The following is a 17,081-nucleotide window of genomic DNA, read 5'->3' on the forward strand; positions in this document are numbered from 1 at the left end:
ATTGAAAAATGCTTTAAAAACAGCAGCAATTTCCACTTACCTGAAAACCCTGGGGTTAAGGATGCCAGTTTTCTAGCCAATTTCTCCTTTTCCAAGGCACTGTCTAGTTTCAATGGCCGAAGGTGAACTTTGAAGATTGAGGCTCGTCCTTTTATGTCTGGGGGTCCTTTAGAAATTATTTTTAAGAAGAAAAGAAGGTCACAGTGAGACACATCTCTACCACAAAACGTAAGACTGAACTTAGTGAATACCATCTCACCAATAAAGATCTGCCTGTCGAAGCGGCCTGGCCTCAAAAGAGCTGGATCCAGGATGTCCGGCCGGTTTGTGCCTGCCAGGATGACCACATTGGTGGTTGTGTTGAAGCCTAAAAAGGTGGTAATTAAAATGTGGAGTCAGAACTAAGTAACATAGGACAGAAAACAAGACTAGCTAGCAGTAGATGCACATCAGAAGTCTGTATCAGACATTGTTTTCTATTATTATCTAGAACTTTAAAATTTTTCATGTGTATAGGTGTTTTGCCTGCATGTACGTCTGTGTGCAGTGTCTGTGGGAACCAGAAGAGGGCGTCAGATCTCTTGGGACTGTAATTAAAGATTATGGTGACCTGTCATGGGTTCTGGGAATCAAGCTAAGATCCTCTAGAAGAGCAAGTCAGTGCTCTGAATGGCTGAGCCATCTCTCCAGATCCTTATCTAGCACTTTTTAAGCCAAAAACTTGAACTATTTTTCTCACTAGTCACCTTGTTCTTAGTTATAATAATCACATATTAAAGTTTTTGCCAATATTTAATTCATATTTTTAGAAATACTTATTTTAGCTGAAACACACTTGATGTATAAATGAGGTACAATATAACCCTTCAGCATGAGAAATAATGTGTGATTATTGGATCAGGATAATTGGATATCTATCAATCACTCAGACACTTAGACCTGTGCTGGGAACACTGCTAGCTATTCTAAAATAAACTATTATTGTCAGCTGCTGTGATGGCTATTCTTGGTTATCAACTTGACTACATCTGGAATTAACTAAAACCTAATAACTGGGTACCCTTGTGAGGGATTTTTTTTTTTTCCTTAATTAAATCATTTGAAGTGTGAACACTCAATTTAATTCTGATTTTTTGAGGTGGGAAGATCCACTTTTAATCTGGACCACACCCTCTTGTGGCAGCCTATATAAAGGACACGGAAGGAAGCTTTCTCTCTTTACCTCACTGCCCTCCCTTCACTGGCATTAGAACCTACTTCTTCAGGAGTCTGGTGTATACTGAAGACCAGCAGAGACATCTAGCCTCATGGACTGCAGTACTGGATTCTTGAACTTTCCGTGGGTGGAGAGCCACTGTTGGACTAGCTGGACCATAATCTGTAAGCCATTCTAATAAATTCATATATATATTCCTCTTCCCTTCCAGTTCTGTTCCTCTACACACTGTGGTTAGTCTGCTGTGTTATAGAAGACTAGAAATGAGTCCTCTATAACTACCTGGCACTTGGGGCTGGAGAGATCGCTCAGTGGTTAAGAGCACTGGTTGCTCTTCCAGAGGTCCTGAGTTCAATTCCAGCAACCACATGGTGACTCACAACCATCTGTAATGAGATCTGGCGCCCTCTTCTGGTCCGCAGGCATACATACAGACAGAACACTGTATACAAAATAAATTTAAAACAAAACAAAGCAAACAAACAAACAAAAACCCTACCTGGCACTCACTAGTCATTCTCTCTCTAGCCCTTTCCTCTACCTGGCACAGTTTAAGAATCAATTTTCGTATTTTTAATTTATTTTTTTCTTTTTAAAGTACAGAGTCTCACTCTATATTGACACTGGCCTAGAACTTACTATGTGGACCAAACTTGTGGTAAGTCTCTTAGCTCTGCCTCTCTAGTGCTACACCCCTATGCTCAGCAGTTTTCTTCCTTTTTCAGATTTTTTTTTCTTCCCCAAGACAGGGTTTGTTTCTGTGTGTAGCCCTGTCTGTCCTGGAACTCGATCTGTACACCAGGTTGGCCTCACACTCACAGAGATCTGCCTGCCTCTACCTGAGTGCTGGGATCAAAGACATGTGTTACTACCAACTGGCTTTTTTTTTTGTTTGTTTGTTTGTTTTTCAAGACAAAGTTTCTCTACGTAACAGCTCTGGCTGTCCTGGAACTCACTCTGTAGACTAGACTCACCTCCAACTCACAGAGATCTGCCTGCCTCTGCCCCGGAGTGCTGGGATTACAGGCACGCTCCACCACCGCCCGGCTATTTTTATTATTATTAATTACATGTGTATGCACATGTGTGTATGCACACATAAGTTGGGGTAACCTCGGAACTCAGAGGCCAGAGTTACAGGTGGTTGTAAGCTGCCCAAGTAAACAGATACTTCTAAGCTGAACAACTTGGGTTGTTGGAAAGGAAACTGGAATCCTTGGTAAAGTAGTACATGCTCTTAACTACTAAGCCATCACTTTGGCCCCCAAATGGCTCAGTTTTCTCAGCCATTCTCAAATGTTGATACCCTTCCTCTAACCCCAACCTCAGGACACAGGCACTAAAAGAATGCACGGGCTGGTACCCCAATGTGGCACTCCAATCTGAACTTAGAGCTTGAAGGGTGACCTGACTGCCACAGAATGGAGCAAAGTGTCCACTTCACATTGATACTGTGTCTGGCTTCCTCATCTAGGCATGATGCCTGGCACTGTGCCTTCCCTTTGTGTCCACACACCTCCCAGCAGGAAGGATGCAGTAGCCCCAGAAATTGTCTCCTTAACTGACAAAAAAGCTGGCCAGCACAGAATGACTGCTCCCCTCTAGGTTAAGGAGTACCGGTGGCCCTCAAGGATGGGGTGGAAGTGATGCCCAGTCAAAACTGCACTTCAGTCTGAATCTGCCTCTTTCACAGGACCAGCACTGCTGGGTTGGATCCTCTCCAGCTATGCTGGATGGCAGCACTGAGCTGCAACTCCCAGCCAGCCCCACACCACAGTGCATAGTACAGCCCAGTAGGAAGTTCTGTGGGTCAGCGGTACTCACTATACTTTAGACTTAGGATATTTTCAACTTAAATGCAAGTCCACAAAGATCAAAAAGCACCTGTATTCAATGTTTGCCAAATCCACACTTCATTGCACTTGGGTTTTCTAATGTTTCAGAACCATAATCAGCTCTTTTGTTCATCATTCACCCATTTTCTTAGTCAATATAATCTTACCACCAATGTTAAGGCAGGACGCTAGTTAAGGTACTGGCAAAAAACAGCATTAGATGCATGGATGTATGTGTATCAGGTGCGTGCCCGTGGAGACCAGGAGAGGGTGCTAGATCCCCCAAAACTGGAGTTACAGGTGGTTGTGAGCCACCATGTGGATGCTGGGACTGGAACTCAGATCCTCTGGCCGAGCAGCTGGTGCTCTGCCATTAGAGAATGCTTTTTACTTTTTAAGGGCCGTGTCCCAATAAAAATCCTCATGCAGAGATCAGGGCAACTGGAAGTTCAGTCTCACAGAAGGGCGACTGCTCACTCACCGTCCATCTCCACAAGCAGCTGATTGAGCGTGTTCTCCTGCTCACTCTGCCCTCCGAAGTTGCCTCGCCCTCTCTTCCTCCCCACAGCATCGATCTCATCAATGAAGAGAATGCAAGGGGCATTCTTCCGAGCAAGGGAGAACAAGTCTCGGACCTTGACAGGAAGAGCGTGGGTTACTTGGCAGGTCAGTGTTACTAGTTTCACATCAACACAGGGCACCGTGGCACACACCTGGACTTGACACACCCAGGAGGCTGGCGTAGGAGGACTGCACAATGGAGGGCAGCCTGGGCTACATGGGAAAACCCTGCTCCTTCTCAAAAGACCAGTAAGCCCCAGTCTTTCTGTGACTCATACTCTATATCCAGATATTTTCAGTTGCAAGTAGTGGGGCTGCTGAGATGACTCTGCAGAACGGTGCCCGCCACTGAGCCCGCAGACCTGAGTTCGAGCTCCTGGACCCACCTAGTGGGAAGTTGTCCTGTGCGTGCTGTGGCACACACATGCCCACATATATATATATACATATATACAAAAATAAATAAAAACGTAATGTAGCCAGGCGGTGGTGGCGCACGCCTTTAATCCCAGCACTGGGGAGGCAGAGGCAGGCGGATCTCTGTGAGTTCAAGGCCAGCCTGGTCTACAGAGTGAGTTCTAGGACAGCCAGGACTGTTTCACTGAGAAACCCTTTCTCGAAAAACCAAAATAATAATAATAATAATTTTTTATTATTATTATTATTATTATTTAAAAAATTTAAGGAGCAAAGAAGTGGGAAATGATAGCAATGGTGACTATCTTAAGGTACATAGTAATTACCATTCTGGTAACCCACACATTGTGTCCTGGCTGGGTTTTTATAACACAACAAATCAGTACTGTGTATCTTGCCCTGCAGACACACTGTAGCTGATCTCTACACTTACCCTGAGCTGGGCAGTCAGCTTCTGCGAGGCTCACACTTTATGCCCAAGGCTACTAACAAGTAAGGACTCTTAAGCCTCACAGAGGGCTCAATTTCCACACCCACCAGCTGACCAACACAGAGCTCACAATGAGGTTCTTGCACACAACTCACAACGGGCCTCGGCTGGCACCCTTGCACCTGGCTGTCCCTCTTCAGGCCACAACTTGGGAAGACAGAAGGGGAAACAACGCCAGCCTCAAGCCCTTCCAAGTGTACAGCCTGGCTTCCTGTGCCCAGCTTCCTGTTAGCCCTTCTTGCCTGGATTCTGGATTCTCATTCCTACCCTGCCCTCTAAAGGAACTTGTCCCCCTTGAGAACTCCAGTCCCAGCTCTAGAGCAGTGATCCAAAGACCTCCTGCCCGCAAGCCCAATGCTTCAGCTCCCAGCCTTAACTGGACTTGGCACCCCTGTAAAGCTCTCAAGTGAAGGGGTTTGCGCACTGCTCTGCAGGCCAGCGGGGGTCTACCCTATTCCCTACTACTACTATTTTAAAGAGGTACTTCTTTTCTAATTTTAGCGTATTTTACCTGTGTCTAAAATGTTAGATTAAAAAAAATGCTGTCGAAGTGCAATTGGTGTCATAGTACTTCAGCGTTGGTGGAAATGGCACAGGCACTTGGGAAATCCTGTGGTAACCTGAAATCCCGTGCTGAGTGAGAAAGCCGGGCACACGAGACCACACACTGGGTGCAGCAGTGCATGCTGTGGCCCCGGCTACTCAGAAAGTGCACACAGGAAGGTCACCTGAGCTCAGGAGTTCAACACCAACCTAAGCAACATAGCAAGAGTCCATCTCAAAAAGACAAAACACAAACAAAACAAGGGGCAACTCCAGGTGTAGTAGATCCGACCCCCTCTTCTGTCCCTGTGGGCACTGCAGGAAAAACATCCACACATAAAATAAAAATAACTTTGTTTTCAAGACAGGGTTTCTCTGTGTAACAGCCTTGGCTGTCCTGGAACCTGCTCTGTAGACCAGGCTGGCCTTGAACTCAGAGACCTGCCTGCCTCTGCCTCCTCCCAGCTTACTTTTTAAAAATACAAAACAAGACAGATGATACATCGTCCAATTCCACTGGGTTGAAACGTCTGAAACAGGAAATCTATAGATGTTAGATTCTGCTTAGGGCTGGGGATGGACCTGGGTTTCTTCTTCAAGTGACTGAAATGCATTACCAGTTGCACAGATCTAAAAAGCATTTAACTGTACAGTCATGTCAATTGTGTACAGCATGTCAATTACTAAATATGCCTCAATAAAGTTGCTACCAAAAGAAATGACCCACCAAGTAAAGCCACTTATTGAAATACATAAATTATCTGAAGAATGGCCTACAGTACTGGCTGGGTGAGGGAGGTGGGTGGGAATCACACAGGCCCTGCTAGGATAGCCCTGGAAGACTGAATGAGCAAGTGACCAGTGAGAGGTCACTCTGGGGACTCCAGGGACAGGGTCATCCTCACCAGTCCACACCCAGGGGCAATGGGTTGGAGTAAAGAAGTTCCATCATCAGAACAGAACAAGACTTACTCTGGCTGGACCAACACCCACAAACATCTCCAGAAATTCAGATCCGCTGACGGTGATGAAGGGAACATTGGCTTCTCCGGCTGTGGCCTTAGCTAGCAGCGTCTTACCAGTCCCTGGAGGGCCGGTGAGGATGGCACCCTTCAGACACAGAGAGATTACATCTAATCAGAATTCTGGAAACAGAAACTCTCACATCCATAACAATTCCAAAGGATACCTCTGTCTCTAAATCCTAGTGACAAGTGGAATAGTCACATTATAACAGAATGTTCTTACAGTAAGAAGGTAAGAGGGTTGTCAGAGAGACAATTCTGTTTCAAGATAACCTGGTAACAATGTGATTGATGTGCGAGCTATAAAGACCGTTAGTGCTAAGCTGTGGGGCAGCTCAGTGGCAGCCTTGGCTAGCATACACAACTCACTGGGTTTCATCCTCAACATTACAAGGCTTTGGGGTTTGTTTTTTTATTTTGTTTTGTTTTATAACTTATTTAACTTTATTTGTTAACTTTTATTTGTTAACTTTGTTTTATAATTTATTTAACTTTATTTTATGCATTGGTGTGAAGGTGTCAGATCCCCCGGAACTGGAGCCACAGACAGTTGTGAGCTGCCACGTGGGTGCTGGGAATTGAACTCGGGTCCTCTGGAAGAGCAGTCGGTGCTCTTAACCGCTGAGCCACCTCTCCAGCCCCTTTGGGGTCTGTTTTAGTGGTTGGGTATTGTAGTGAGAGTTGTTTTAGTGGTTCTTAAGCTTTCACCCTAGTACTATAAAAAGAAACCTCAGCTGGGCTGATAAACTGCTACTTAAATAATAAAGAAATATAAATACCACACTCCCAGTTTACAAAATTATTTTGTTCTTTTTAAGTAAAACTGGGTTTTGAATCCATATAATTAATAAACATAAACCCTGGCTTTTACTTTCATAGATTGATGTCTACTAAAAGCCTATCCGTACTGTGGTAGTTTGAAGGAGAAATGCCCCAACAGTCTTGGTATTTGGATACTTGGTTCCCAGCTGATGGCACTGTTTGGGGAGGCTGAGGAGGTGTTGCTGTGGGATGTTCTGTATGGCAAATGTGTTGCTGATTGGTCAATAAAACACTGATTGGCCATTGGCTAGGCAGGAAGTGTAGGCAGGATAAGGAGGAGAATAAAGCTGGGAAGTGGAAGGCTGAGTCAGAGAGAGACTGCCAGCCGCCGCCACGATGAGAAACAGCATGTGAAGATGCCGGTAAGCCACGAGCCATGTGGCAAGGTATAGATTTATAGAAATGGATTAATTTAAGCTGTAAGAACAGTTAGCAAGAAGCCTGCCACGGCCATACAGTTTGTAACCAATATAAGTCTCTGTGTTTACTTGGTCGGGTCTGAGCGGCTGTGGGACTGGCAGGTGAGAGAGATTTGTCCTGACTGTGGGCCAGACAGGAAAACTCTAGCTACAAGGTGTGGCCTTGCAGAAAGAAGTGGCGCACTAAAGGTGCTCTTCAAGAGTTTGAAGACCTTGTCTTCGCTTTCTGCTTTGTGCCTGTGGCCCCAAGATGTGAGCCCTCAGTTTCCTGCTCCTGCCACCATGCCTTTGTTCTGCCCTCATGGACTCAAGCCCTCAGGAACTGTAAGCCCAAATAAACTCTTTGTTTGTTTGGTGGTTGTTGTTGTTTTAAGTTTTTTCAAGACAGGGTTTCTCTGTGTAGTTTTGGTGCCTGTCCTGGATCTCGCTCCGTAGACCAGGCTGTCCTCGAACTCACAGAGATCCTCCTGGCTGCCTCCCAAGTACTGGAATTAATGGTGTGCACCACCACTGCCTGGCCCAAATAAACTCTTCTATAACTGTCTTGGTCATGGGGTCTTATCACAGAGCAGAAAAGTACCTGATATATGTATAAATTCATTCCCATGTTTATTTTCCACTAAGTAAACAACTATAAACTGTTCTGTCATGTAAATATACATATGGCTGGAGAGATGGCACAGTAGTTAAAGGCACTTGTTGCTCTTAAAAAGGACCTGGGTTTGAGTCCCAGCACCCACATTAACGGCTTGCAACCATCTGTAACCCCAGTTTCAGGGGATCCAACAGGCACACATGGTGCACAAACATGCATTCGAGCAAAATATTCACACAAATAAATACAAATTAGGAAAAAAAAAAAGCTAGGCAGTGGTAGTGCATGCCTTTAATCCCAGCACTCAGAAGGCAGAGGCAGGCAGATCTCTCAGGCCAGCCTAGACTACATAGTGAAGACAGCCAGACCTTTACAGGGAAACTGTCTCAAAAAAAAACCCAATAAATAAATAAATAAACATAAGACTCTTATTTCCAAATACTGTGTGTGGAGAGATGAATAATATAGTCAAAAGACTCACTTTTCAAGACTGTTATACAATACTCAAATACTTTTTCTTTTAAAGATTTATTTATTGGGCTGGAGAGATGGTTCAGTGGTTAAGAGCACTGGCTGCTCTTCCAGAGGACTTAAGTTCAATTCCCAGCACCCACATGGCAGTTCACAACTGTCTATAACTCTAGTTCCAAGGGATCTGAACCCTCACACAGACATATACACAGGCAAAACAAAAATAATTTTTAAAAAAAGATTTATTTATTATGTATACAGTGTTCTGCCTGCACAAATTCCTGCAGGCCAGAAGAGGGTACCAGATCTAATTATAGATGGTTGTGAGCTACCATGTGGTTGCTGGGAATTAAACACAGGACCTCTGAAAGAGCAGCTAGAGCTCTTAACCACTAAGCCATCTCTCTAGCCCTCAAATACTTTTTAAAATCTGTTTATTTTCATCTGCCTAGGTATGATATGAATGGTATTAAGTAAGAGCAAATTATTTTACCATGAACATGATTTTTTAGTCCATATAGATGAGACATGAAAATCACAGAAATGATTCCTTTTACAAAACTTTTATCAGACCGAGTGTGGTGGCACATGCCTTTAATGTCACCATGGGAGAGAGAAGCAGATGTTTGAGACCACCCTGGTCTACACACCAAGTCCCAGGCCAACAAGAACTACATGGTAAGACCCTACCTACCAAACAAAAAAAGGCATTTCTTTTACAAGTATTTATCTGTATTTATGTATGTATGTTTGTGTGTGTCCACACTTATGCAAGTGCCTACAGAGGCCAGAAGAGGCCACTGGATTCCCTGGAGCTAGAGTTAGCAACGGTTGTGAGCTACCTGATGTAGGTGCTAGGAACCAAACTCCAGTCTTCTCAAAGAATACCAAGTGTTTGATCTTAACTGCTGAGCCATCTCTCCAGCCCCTAAGCATTTCTTTAAAGTAAACTTTATTAATGAATTATTTTATCTACTTAACAGCTAATCCAAGCTGGGCCGTGTGGCACAGATCTGTAATCCCAACTCCCTGGAAGGCTGATGCAGGAGGATAGCAGATTCAAGGCCTGCCTGGGCTACAGGAAGAGCTCACAGCCAGTCGAGGTAACTGAATGAGACTGTCTCAAAAGTCTATGTAAAGAGAGGGCTGCGAGTGTCTACTGCTCAGTGATAGAGCACCTGACCAGCACGCACAAGACCCTTGTGCTAGCAGCATGTTCGAGCCCCAGGACCCCAGCAACCCACTTAACAGACAGCAAGTTGCTAGTTTATGCCTAGCCAAGGGCCGCAGAGCTGACAAGGACCAGGCCCAGCACTAGCACAGCAGCTATGGGGTACGTGCTGGAAGGGAACATTAGTGTTGTCTCTTCTTCAACCACGCTGCGCCAAGAGCCTGTGTCAGGTGCGAGCAGACGACCCACCGCTCTGTGGAAGAAAAGACGGGGCCACTGCAGTGTGGAGATGCTACTAGGGTTACAGCTGCTAAGGATTAGGGGGTGTCTAAGTCAGACTAGAGGGAGACCATGCAAAGAAGGCTTCCAGGAGGAGAAAAAACAAACACTCTCAGGAACACACAAAACTCATACAGCGAGATACAGAGACAGAAGGAATGACTAGAAAAATAAGTAACAAGGTGACAGCTTCAGAGACACACAAGTTAATCCTCTCCACATATCTTTTTACCTTTGGGATTTTTGCTCCTAGGTCTTGATACTGCTTTGGGTTTTTCAAGAAATTCACGAATTCCATTATTTCTAGCTTGGCCTCCTCGCAGCCAGCCACATCTTTGAACTTCACATCTATCTCGTCCTTTAAGACCTTGGCCGTGGTTTCCCCAACACTGAAGAGTCCACCCATTCCCCGGCCGGTCCGACCGATGCCAGCGGGCCCTCTTCTTATGGTGTAGAGCAGAAAAGCGATGATGAGCACCGTGGGCAGCATGCTCAGCAGGAAGGAACTAGAGGGACGACACAACGGCACGACGTAAGACGGGTGCCAGGCTCCTAACGCGTCAGGTATGGGGCAACCACTGAAAATCCTCAAAAGTCTACTATCCTCACATTTCAAAATATTCTAGTCGTCTGTCTGAGGCACCGGAGACTCTTGGCATATCTGTATCATTAGAGGAAAGCCATGGACTAACAAAGAGAAACTGTCTCAACACGCACGCTCATGATATTCCATATGCACAGTACTGCTAGCTACAAGCTAGCTTCTTTTCTTTCCAATTACTCACTGAAATGTTCAGCACAATCCTGGCATTAGTCTCAGACTCCAGCTCTCTTGCCGGGAGGCCTCAACCTCAACAGCATGTCAATTTGGATAGGAATGCATACAGTGTCCAACGTCTCTGCCCTGAAGCTCCACAGGCCTCTCCTGTTTAACAGACTTAAGGCTCTCTTCCAGCAGAACCTCTGCAATATGGAGCCTGCATAGATACCTCAGAGCCTGGGGATGGAGTCTATCTTGTGTCTTAATACCCTTTATTCAATGTAACTTTTGAGTACAAATTTGCTACTTTTTTACATATTTTTAAACACTGTTTAAAGAAAAAATAGTGGGCTGGAGAGATGGCTCAGTGGTTAAGAGCACTGACTGCTCTTCCAAAGGACCTGGGCTCAGTTCCCAATGGCAACTCACAACTGTCTGTAATTCCAGTTCCAGGGAAACTGACACCCATTGTAAAACATGAATGCACATAATATAAATAAATAAATAAAAATAAAAATAAAAAAAGAACTAGGGAAAAATAACCTCCACTGGAAAACAAGTTTATGGACAGTGCAATAAAACTTTCTACAGCTTATGAGCATCCCTAATCTAAAAATATGAAATATGAAATGCCGAAAAATCCGTAATTTTCAGTGTCAACATATGTTTAAAACTTTAGAATTTTGGACAAATCTGAATTTCAAATTTTGGACTAGAAATGATCCATCAGTAGTCTATTCAGACATTCCAAAATTTGAAAATATTTCTGGCCCCAGGCATACCACATAAGGGCTAGCCAACCTGTGTAATCCAGTCTACAACACCAATAGCTGCTTATCAAATGAGGCAACCACCTTAGGGTCTTACACAGACGCACCCCATCAGTTATGCGGCATCACATTGCAGTGGGGGTGAGTGGCAGACCCAGCTGCAGAAATCTCTAGCCACGAGTAACACCAACAGTGAAATGAGCACACTAGCTCCTAGGCTGGTTTCTTCCTCACATGTACAGAAAAATGATCCAGTGTTAACGTCACTGCCGAGCTGGCTGTCTCCTAGCAGGACACACCCTCTGTATTTAATGAAGATGACCCAGGCACTGGGATTACAGGTGTGCACACCATGATAGACCACACTGATGCTGGTGAATGAGTGGCCTACTAAAAACCTACATTCCAGCCCATATATCCTCAACATACAGGAGCATCTGCCCAAATTTCAATTGCAGTTATTCAGGTGAACCCTAGGGGAAATAGTTCTGAAGAAAAAGGATTTTTCTTCCTTTTTTTTCTTTTTTTTAAAGTGTGTACAAATGTTTTGTCTGAATAGATGTCTGTGCACCATTTTCATACCTTGCACTCAGAGGCCAGAAGTTGGCACTGGATCCCCCGGGACTAGAATTACAGATAAAAGCCACATGTGGGTGCTAGGAATTGAACCCAGGTCCTTCAGAAGAGCAGCCAGTGCTCTTACCCGCTGAGTCATCTCTCCAACCTGGAAGAATTTCTTAAATCCTGGAAAACTACCAACTATAAAGGTAAATGACAGCTAAAGGTGGGGTGCTACTTCACATATGGCTCTTCATGCAAAAGCCCACAACAGCACACACTGGACCATAACACTCGAAATCCTCTTCATCAAGAGAAGCATAATCATGTAGAAAAGAAGGCAGTCATGTGCAAAAACTAAATTACTAACATTTATTTTTAATTTGGCCAAACAGAGCAAGGCCTGCTTAAGACTTTAATTTATGGGCACTGAAGAGATAGCTCGGCCATTAAGAACACTAGCTGTTCTTCCGAGGTCCTAAGTTCAACTCTCACCAACCATTTATAATGGGACCTGATGCCTTCTTCTGGTGTGCAGGTGTACATACAGGACAAAGCACTCATCTACTTAAAATATGTAAACAAAGAAAACCTTAAAAAGACTTTAAATTTGTACAGCACTGGTACTCAAACCTGTTTTTCTATTATTGATTTCTTTTTCCAGCTTTTTGAGACAAGGTCTTTCTATGAACCCAAGGCTGGTCTCCAACTCATGTCAATCTTCTTGTTTCAGTCTCCCAAGTGCTGGGATTACAGGTGTGCCAACCATATCCGGCACAAATCATGAACTTAAAGTATCTCTTACCCATCACTTTCAGTAATGTAGACCACAGGCACCCGGTTCTCCCCTTCTATGCCCAATTCTTGCTGCAAAGTCTCCAGATTCCGCTCGAAGGTGTCTACGCTGCCAATATTAAACCAGACGTATTGCTGTAAAAACAGAAAAACAAATATCCTAAGAATGAAGAACAAACAAAACTCTTGAGTTTTCTAAAGCATTTAACTCAGCTAAGAATTTTTCAGAGCCAGGTGGTGATGGTGCACGCCTTTAGTCCCAGTATTAGGGAGGCAGAGGCGGGCAGATCTCTGTGAGTTTGAGGCCAGCTTGGTCTACAAAGGAGTTCCAGGACCACCAGAGCTACACAGAGAAACCCTGTCTCAAAGAAAAAAAAAAAGAAAAAGAAAAAGAAAAAAGAAAGAAAGAAAGAAGAATCTTTTAGAAACACTGAAGATTTATAAATTAAAAAAATAAATAAATAGGCCGGGCGGTGGTGGCGCACGCCTTTAATCCCAGCACTCGGGAGGCAGAGCTAGGTGGATCTCTGTGAGTTCGAGGCCAGCCTGGGCTACCAAGTGAGTTTCAGGAAAGGCGCAAAGCTACACAGAGAAACCCTGTCTCGAAAAACCAAAAACAAAACAAAACAAAAAAAAAAATAAATAAATAAAAACCTAGTTTTAAAGACATGGTATTTTTTTGTTTTGTTTTGTTTTTTAACTTGGTGAGAACGTGGCAATTCTTGGCAAGTAAATATTCCCTTAGCAATATTCCTCAGTGTCTTAAAACTTATAAACTCAAAGAACAGCATTGGGATTGGAGAGATGCTCCGTGGTTAAAAGCACTGGATGCTCTTCCAGAGGACCTCGGTTCAGTTCCCAGTACCCACATATCAGCTAACAATTCTAACTCCAGTTCAAGAAGATCCAACGCCCTCTTCTGGGGCCTCCACAAACACCGCATGCACATGGTACACAGATACACATGCAGGCAAAACACCCATACACGTAACATAAAGTAAAATCAAATCTCAAAATAAACATTTTTTTTTTTAAAGAAAAGCATTTAAAAACCTACTTGAAAAGAAAATCCTTTCTGTAGATGAACAAGTACTCTTTTCTTCTTGTCCATTTCCCAGGGCCTATTTCCAAAGTAAAACCCAGTGTGACACAACAGTGACAGCTCAAATCGGCTGTGCACACACTACGTACGGCCCTGCCAACTCCTTGATGTGTCCATTAACCCATTTAACCTTGAGGATCCTAAGTGGGATGCGGTAACAGTGATAATCAAAAGGTGGCCAGTAGAAAAGTACCAGAAATGCGATGCTGGGCATTACTCTTCTAATACTTAGGGCTAGGGGATTTTGGAGGGGCCTGGAGACAAATACCTCGAGGAACCTTGGGGAGACAGCTATTCTACAAGACAGCACAAAAATAATGACCCCCTCAGGTCCACAGGAAAATGGTTCCAAATGCCAGGGAAATCTGAGCTGCGTAAGTCCTTCTATGAAATGGGAAGTATCTGAAAACACTACATCCTATATTCTTTAACTCTAGATGACCTCAAGTGCTCAATACAATGGCAAATGCCATGGAAAGAGTTACTATGCTTTACTGGCTAAGGAGCAGGGATTGGGGAAAGCCTATACACACTCAATGCAGCCAAGAATGACCCTGAACTCCTGAGTCAAGCACTAGGATTACAGGTGTACACACCAGACAGACTACAACCTTAATACAGGGCTGGGGATATAGCTCAGTGGTAAAGTACTTGGTAAGTACCTATAGGGCTCTAGTTTCAATCCCCAATATCACAACTCCAACGAAGCATACAAACTTGAGATATAAACATTTACTGTGGCATAATGGAGAAATAAAAATAATACAATGCTATAAATTTTAGACGCAAATGTTTGTGTATGCCAATCCTAGAAAACAAGAGCTCTTCATTATCAAGGTTGTCCTTTAGAGACAGTACCAGAGGAGAGTACTGACAGACGGAAACTGACAGTTAGGGGAGGGTAATCGCCAACAAGTGGGTACCTAGTGAAGCTAGAAAATGGGTGGGGAGCAGCCTGGTAGGAAGTCAGACCCTGGAGAGGACAGCAGGGCTGCAGATACCCAGGACTGGGAGTAGGGGTGGGGTCAGAGCAGGGAAGGGGTGGGGTCATCTGGGAGCCTCCCCCGCCCTTCACAATTTCCTCTGTACACCCGACACTTCTGCTGTCTCTAGATGGAGTCCAAAATGGTGGACCAGGAATACAAATTATTTTAAACTCAGCAAAGCCAGGTGTAATGGTTTATGCAAGCACACTTGTAGGGGCATGAAGATGGCCATGAGTTCAAGGGCAGCCTGAGTAACAGAGTAAGACCCTGTTTCAAAAATAAACAAATAAAAACTAGGGAAACAGACAGATATCACAAAAAGGTTGAAGACAAATGAACAGAAAGAATTCTACACTGATTTTAAAGACGCTACCTCAAAATACATGGAATTTAAATTTTAACATTCCCCAACCAAACAAATGTCTTCAAGAATCAGAGATTATTTTGGAATGCTGAAAACTGACCCCTTCTTCACTGTGTTCTAGGTGTAACACTAAAACCAACCCAACACTGAAGCCTCTGCATGCATCAGCACATGCACACACCAGCCTTAAGTGTCACACCTGTGGCACACCAGATCCCACGGTCCCCAATGTACATATCTATGTAATGCAAAGGATGTTTTCTTGTCAGTTCTAAACCTGAAAAAGGTTCATTTACTACTAACATAAAATTATTTACCCCATCAACCGGAGTTTTTCCCGGTATAAAAGTCACACGAACGAAACGCTTGTTGACAACTTCTAGTCTGTCCACCTAGAATGTGAAAAAAGGAAAGTATTTAAAGATAAATTTACAGAAAATACTTGAGATGTTATTTTATTCTCATTATCAAAGGCTGGGCATGGTGATGCATGCTTTTAATCTCAGCACTCAAGGGGCAGAGCCAGACCGATCTATATAGCAAGTTCCAGGTCAGCCAGGACTACTGCAGGTCTGAGACCGTATCTCAAAATAAGGTGGAGGGGTGAGGAGGAGACGGAGAGATGGCTCAGTGGTGAAGAACACTGGCTGCTTTTACAAAGGATTTGGATTCCATTTCCAGAATCCACACAGTGGATGGCAACCATCTGGAACTCCAGTCCCAGGGCATGTGGCACCTCTTCTGACTTCTGTAGGCACCAGGCACACACAGAGTGCACATATAAATGCGGACACTCATAAATACACATAAAAAATAAATAGTATTTTTCAGAAAGGCAGATAACTTTTTTTTTTTTTTTTTTTTTTGGTTTTTCAAGACAAGGTATCTCTGTGTAGCTCTGCCTGTCCTGGAACTTGCTCTGTAGACCAGGCTGGCCTTGAACTCACAGAGATCTGCCTGCCTCTGCCTCCTGAGTGCTGGGATTGAAGATGTGCGCCACCACAGGAGGTGCTTTCAAATTTTCTCAATGGCTGTTTTTCTTCCCCTTTCTTTTTCCTCCCACATTTACAAGGCTTACCTACACTGGCATTTTAATTCTGTGGAGCCCTGTGTTTGATGAGCACACTCCAAGTTACCTCCATGCTCATTAACTGTTTCAATTCGTACACAGTCCTACCCAATGCTGCAAGGAACACTCCTGCAGATAACTTCTGGAACATCTCTTAAAAACTTCTTCTGGGCCGGGCGGTGGTGGCGCACACCTTTAACCCCAGCACCGCGAGGCAAAGCCAGACGGATCTGTGAGTTCGAGGCCAGCCTGGTCTACAGAGTGAGATCTAGGATAGGAACCAAAACTATACAAAGAAACCCTGTCTCAAAAAAACAAAAAGAAAAAACAAAAAAACAAAACAAAACAAAAAAACTACTTTCGGGATACACAGTCTATAGACAGATACACTAAGCATGAGTTGTAAAGCATACAGTCCTTCAACTGTACTCGATATTTTCAAACTGATTTCTGCAGTGGCTCTCCAATTTACACTCTTCTTAGCCAAGATTCTGAATGCTTTCATCTCTAACACTCGGTATTACAAGACTCTACTTCTTCCCATTCCTTGGGTATCAAATAGTACATAGCTGTTTTCTTTAATCTCCTAATTATATCTGATTTAAAATTTCTTCCTATTATTACTATTACTTTTGGATGTGAGACACAAAGAGAGAGGAGGTATGGGGAGGCGGCGTTCATATACCACAGCAAGCATATGAGGTCAGAGGTCAACTTGTGGCAGCAGTCCTTTCCTTCCACCTTATGTGGGCTCCTTGGATAAAACTCCGGTCATCAAGTTTCACAGTAAGTGTTTGTTTTCTCGAGACAGGGTTTCTCTGTGTAGCTTTGGA

The 17,081-nt window shown here is 43.9% G+C and overlaps 1 protein-coding gene across 1 annotated transcript in view; it reads right to left on the bottom strand.

Moving 5' to 3' along the window:
• The window catches only part of Afg3l2 (AFG3 like matrix AAA peptidase subunit 2), a 47,855-nt gene that overhangs the window by 18,702 nt on the left and 12,072 nt on the right, over nt 1-17,081 (bottom strand). Inside the window, exons 6-12 of the mRNA XM_052742378.1 lie at nt 15,497-15,571; nt 12,738-12,862; nt 10,077-10,350; nt 6,035-6,172; nt 3,533-3,686; nt 260-367; nt 41-166 (exon numbers count right to left, since the gene is read on the bottom strand). Coding sequence (XP_052598338.1) covers nt 41-166; nt 260-367; nt 3,533-3,686; nt 6,035-6,172; nt 10,077-10,350; nt 12,738-12,862; nt 15,497-15,571 — 1,000 coding nt within the window. The remainder of the gene's footprint in view (nt 1-40; nt 167-259; nt 368-3,532; nt 3,687-6,034; nt 6,173-10,076; nt 10,351-12,737; nt 12,863-15,496; nt 15,572-17,081) is intronic.

Source organism: Peromyscus californicus, unplaced genomic scaffold, assembly GCF_007827085.1.
Source record: "Peromyscus californicus insignis strain IS unplaced genomic scaffold, ASM782708v3 Scaffold_17__1_contigs__length_78620276, whole genome shotgun sequence".
NCBI lineage: Eukaryota > Metazoa > Chordata > Mammalia > Rodentia > Cricetidae > Peromyscus > Peromyscus californicus.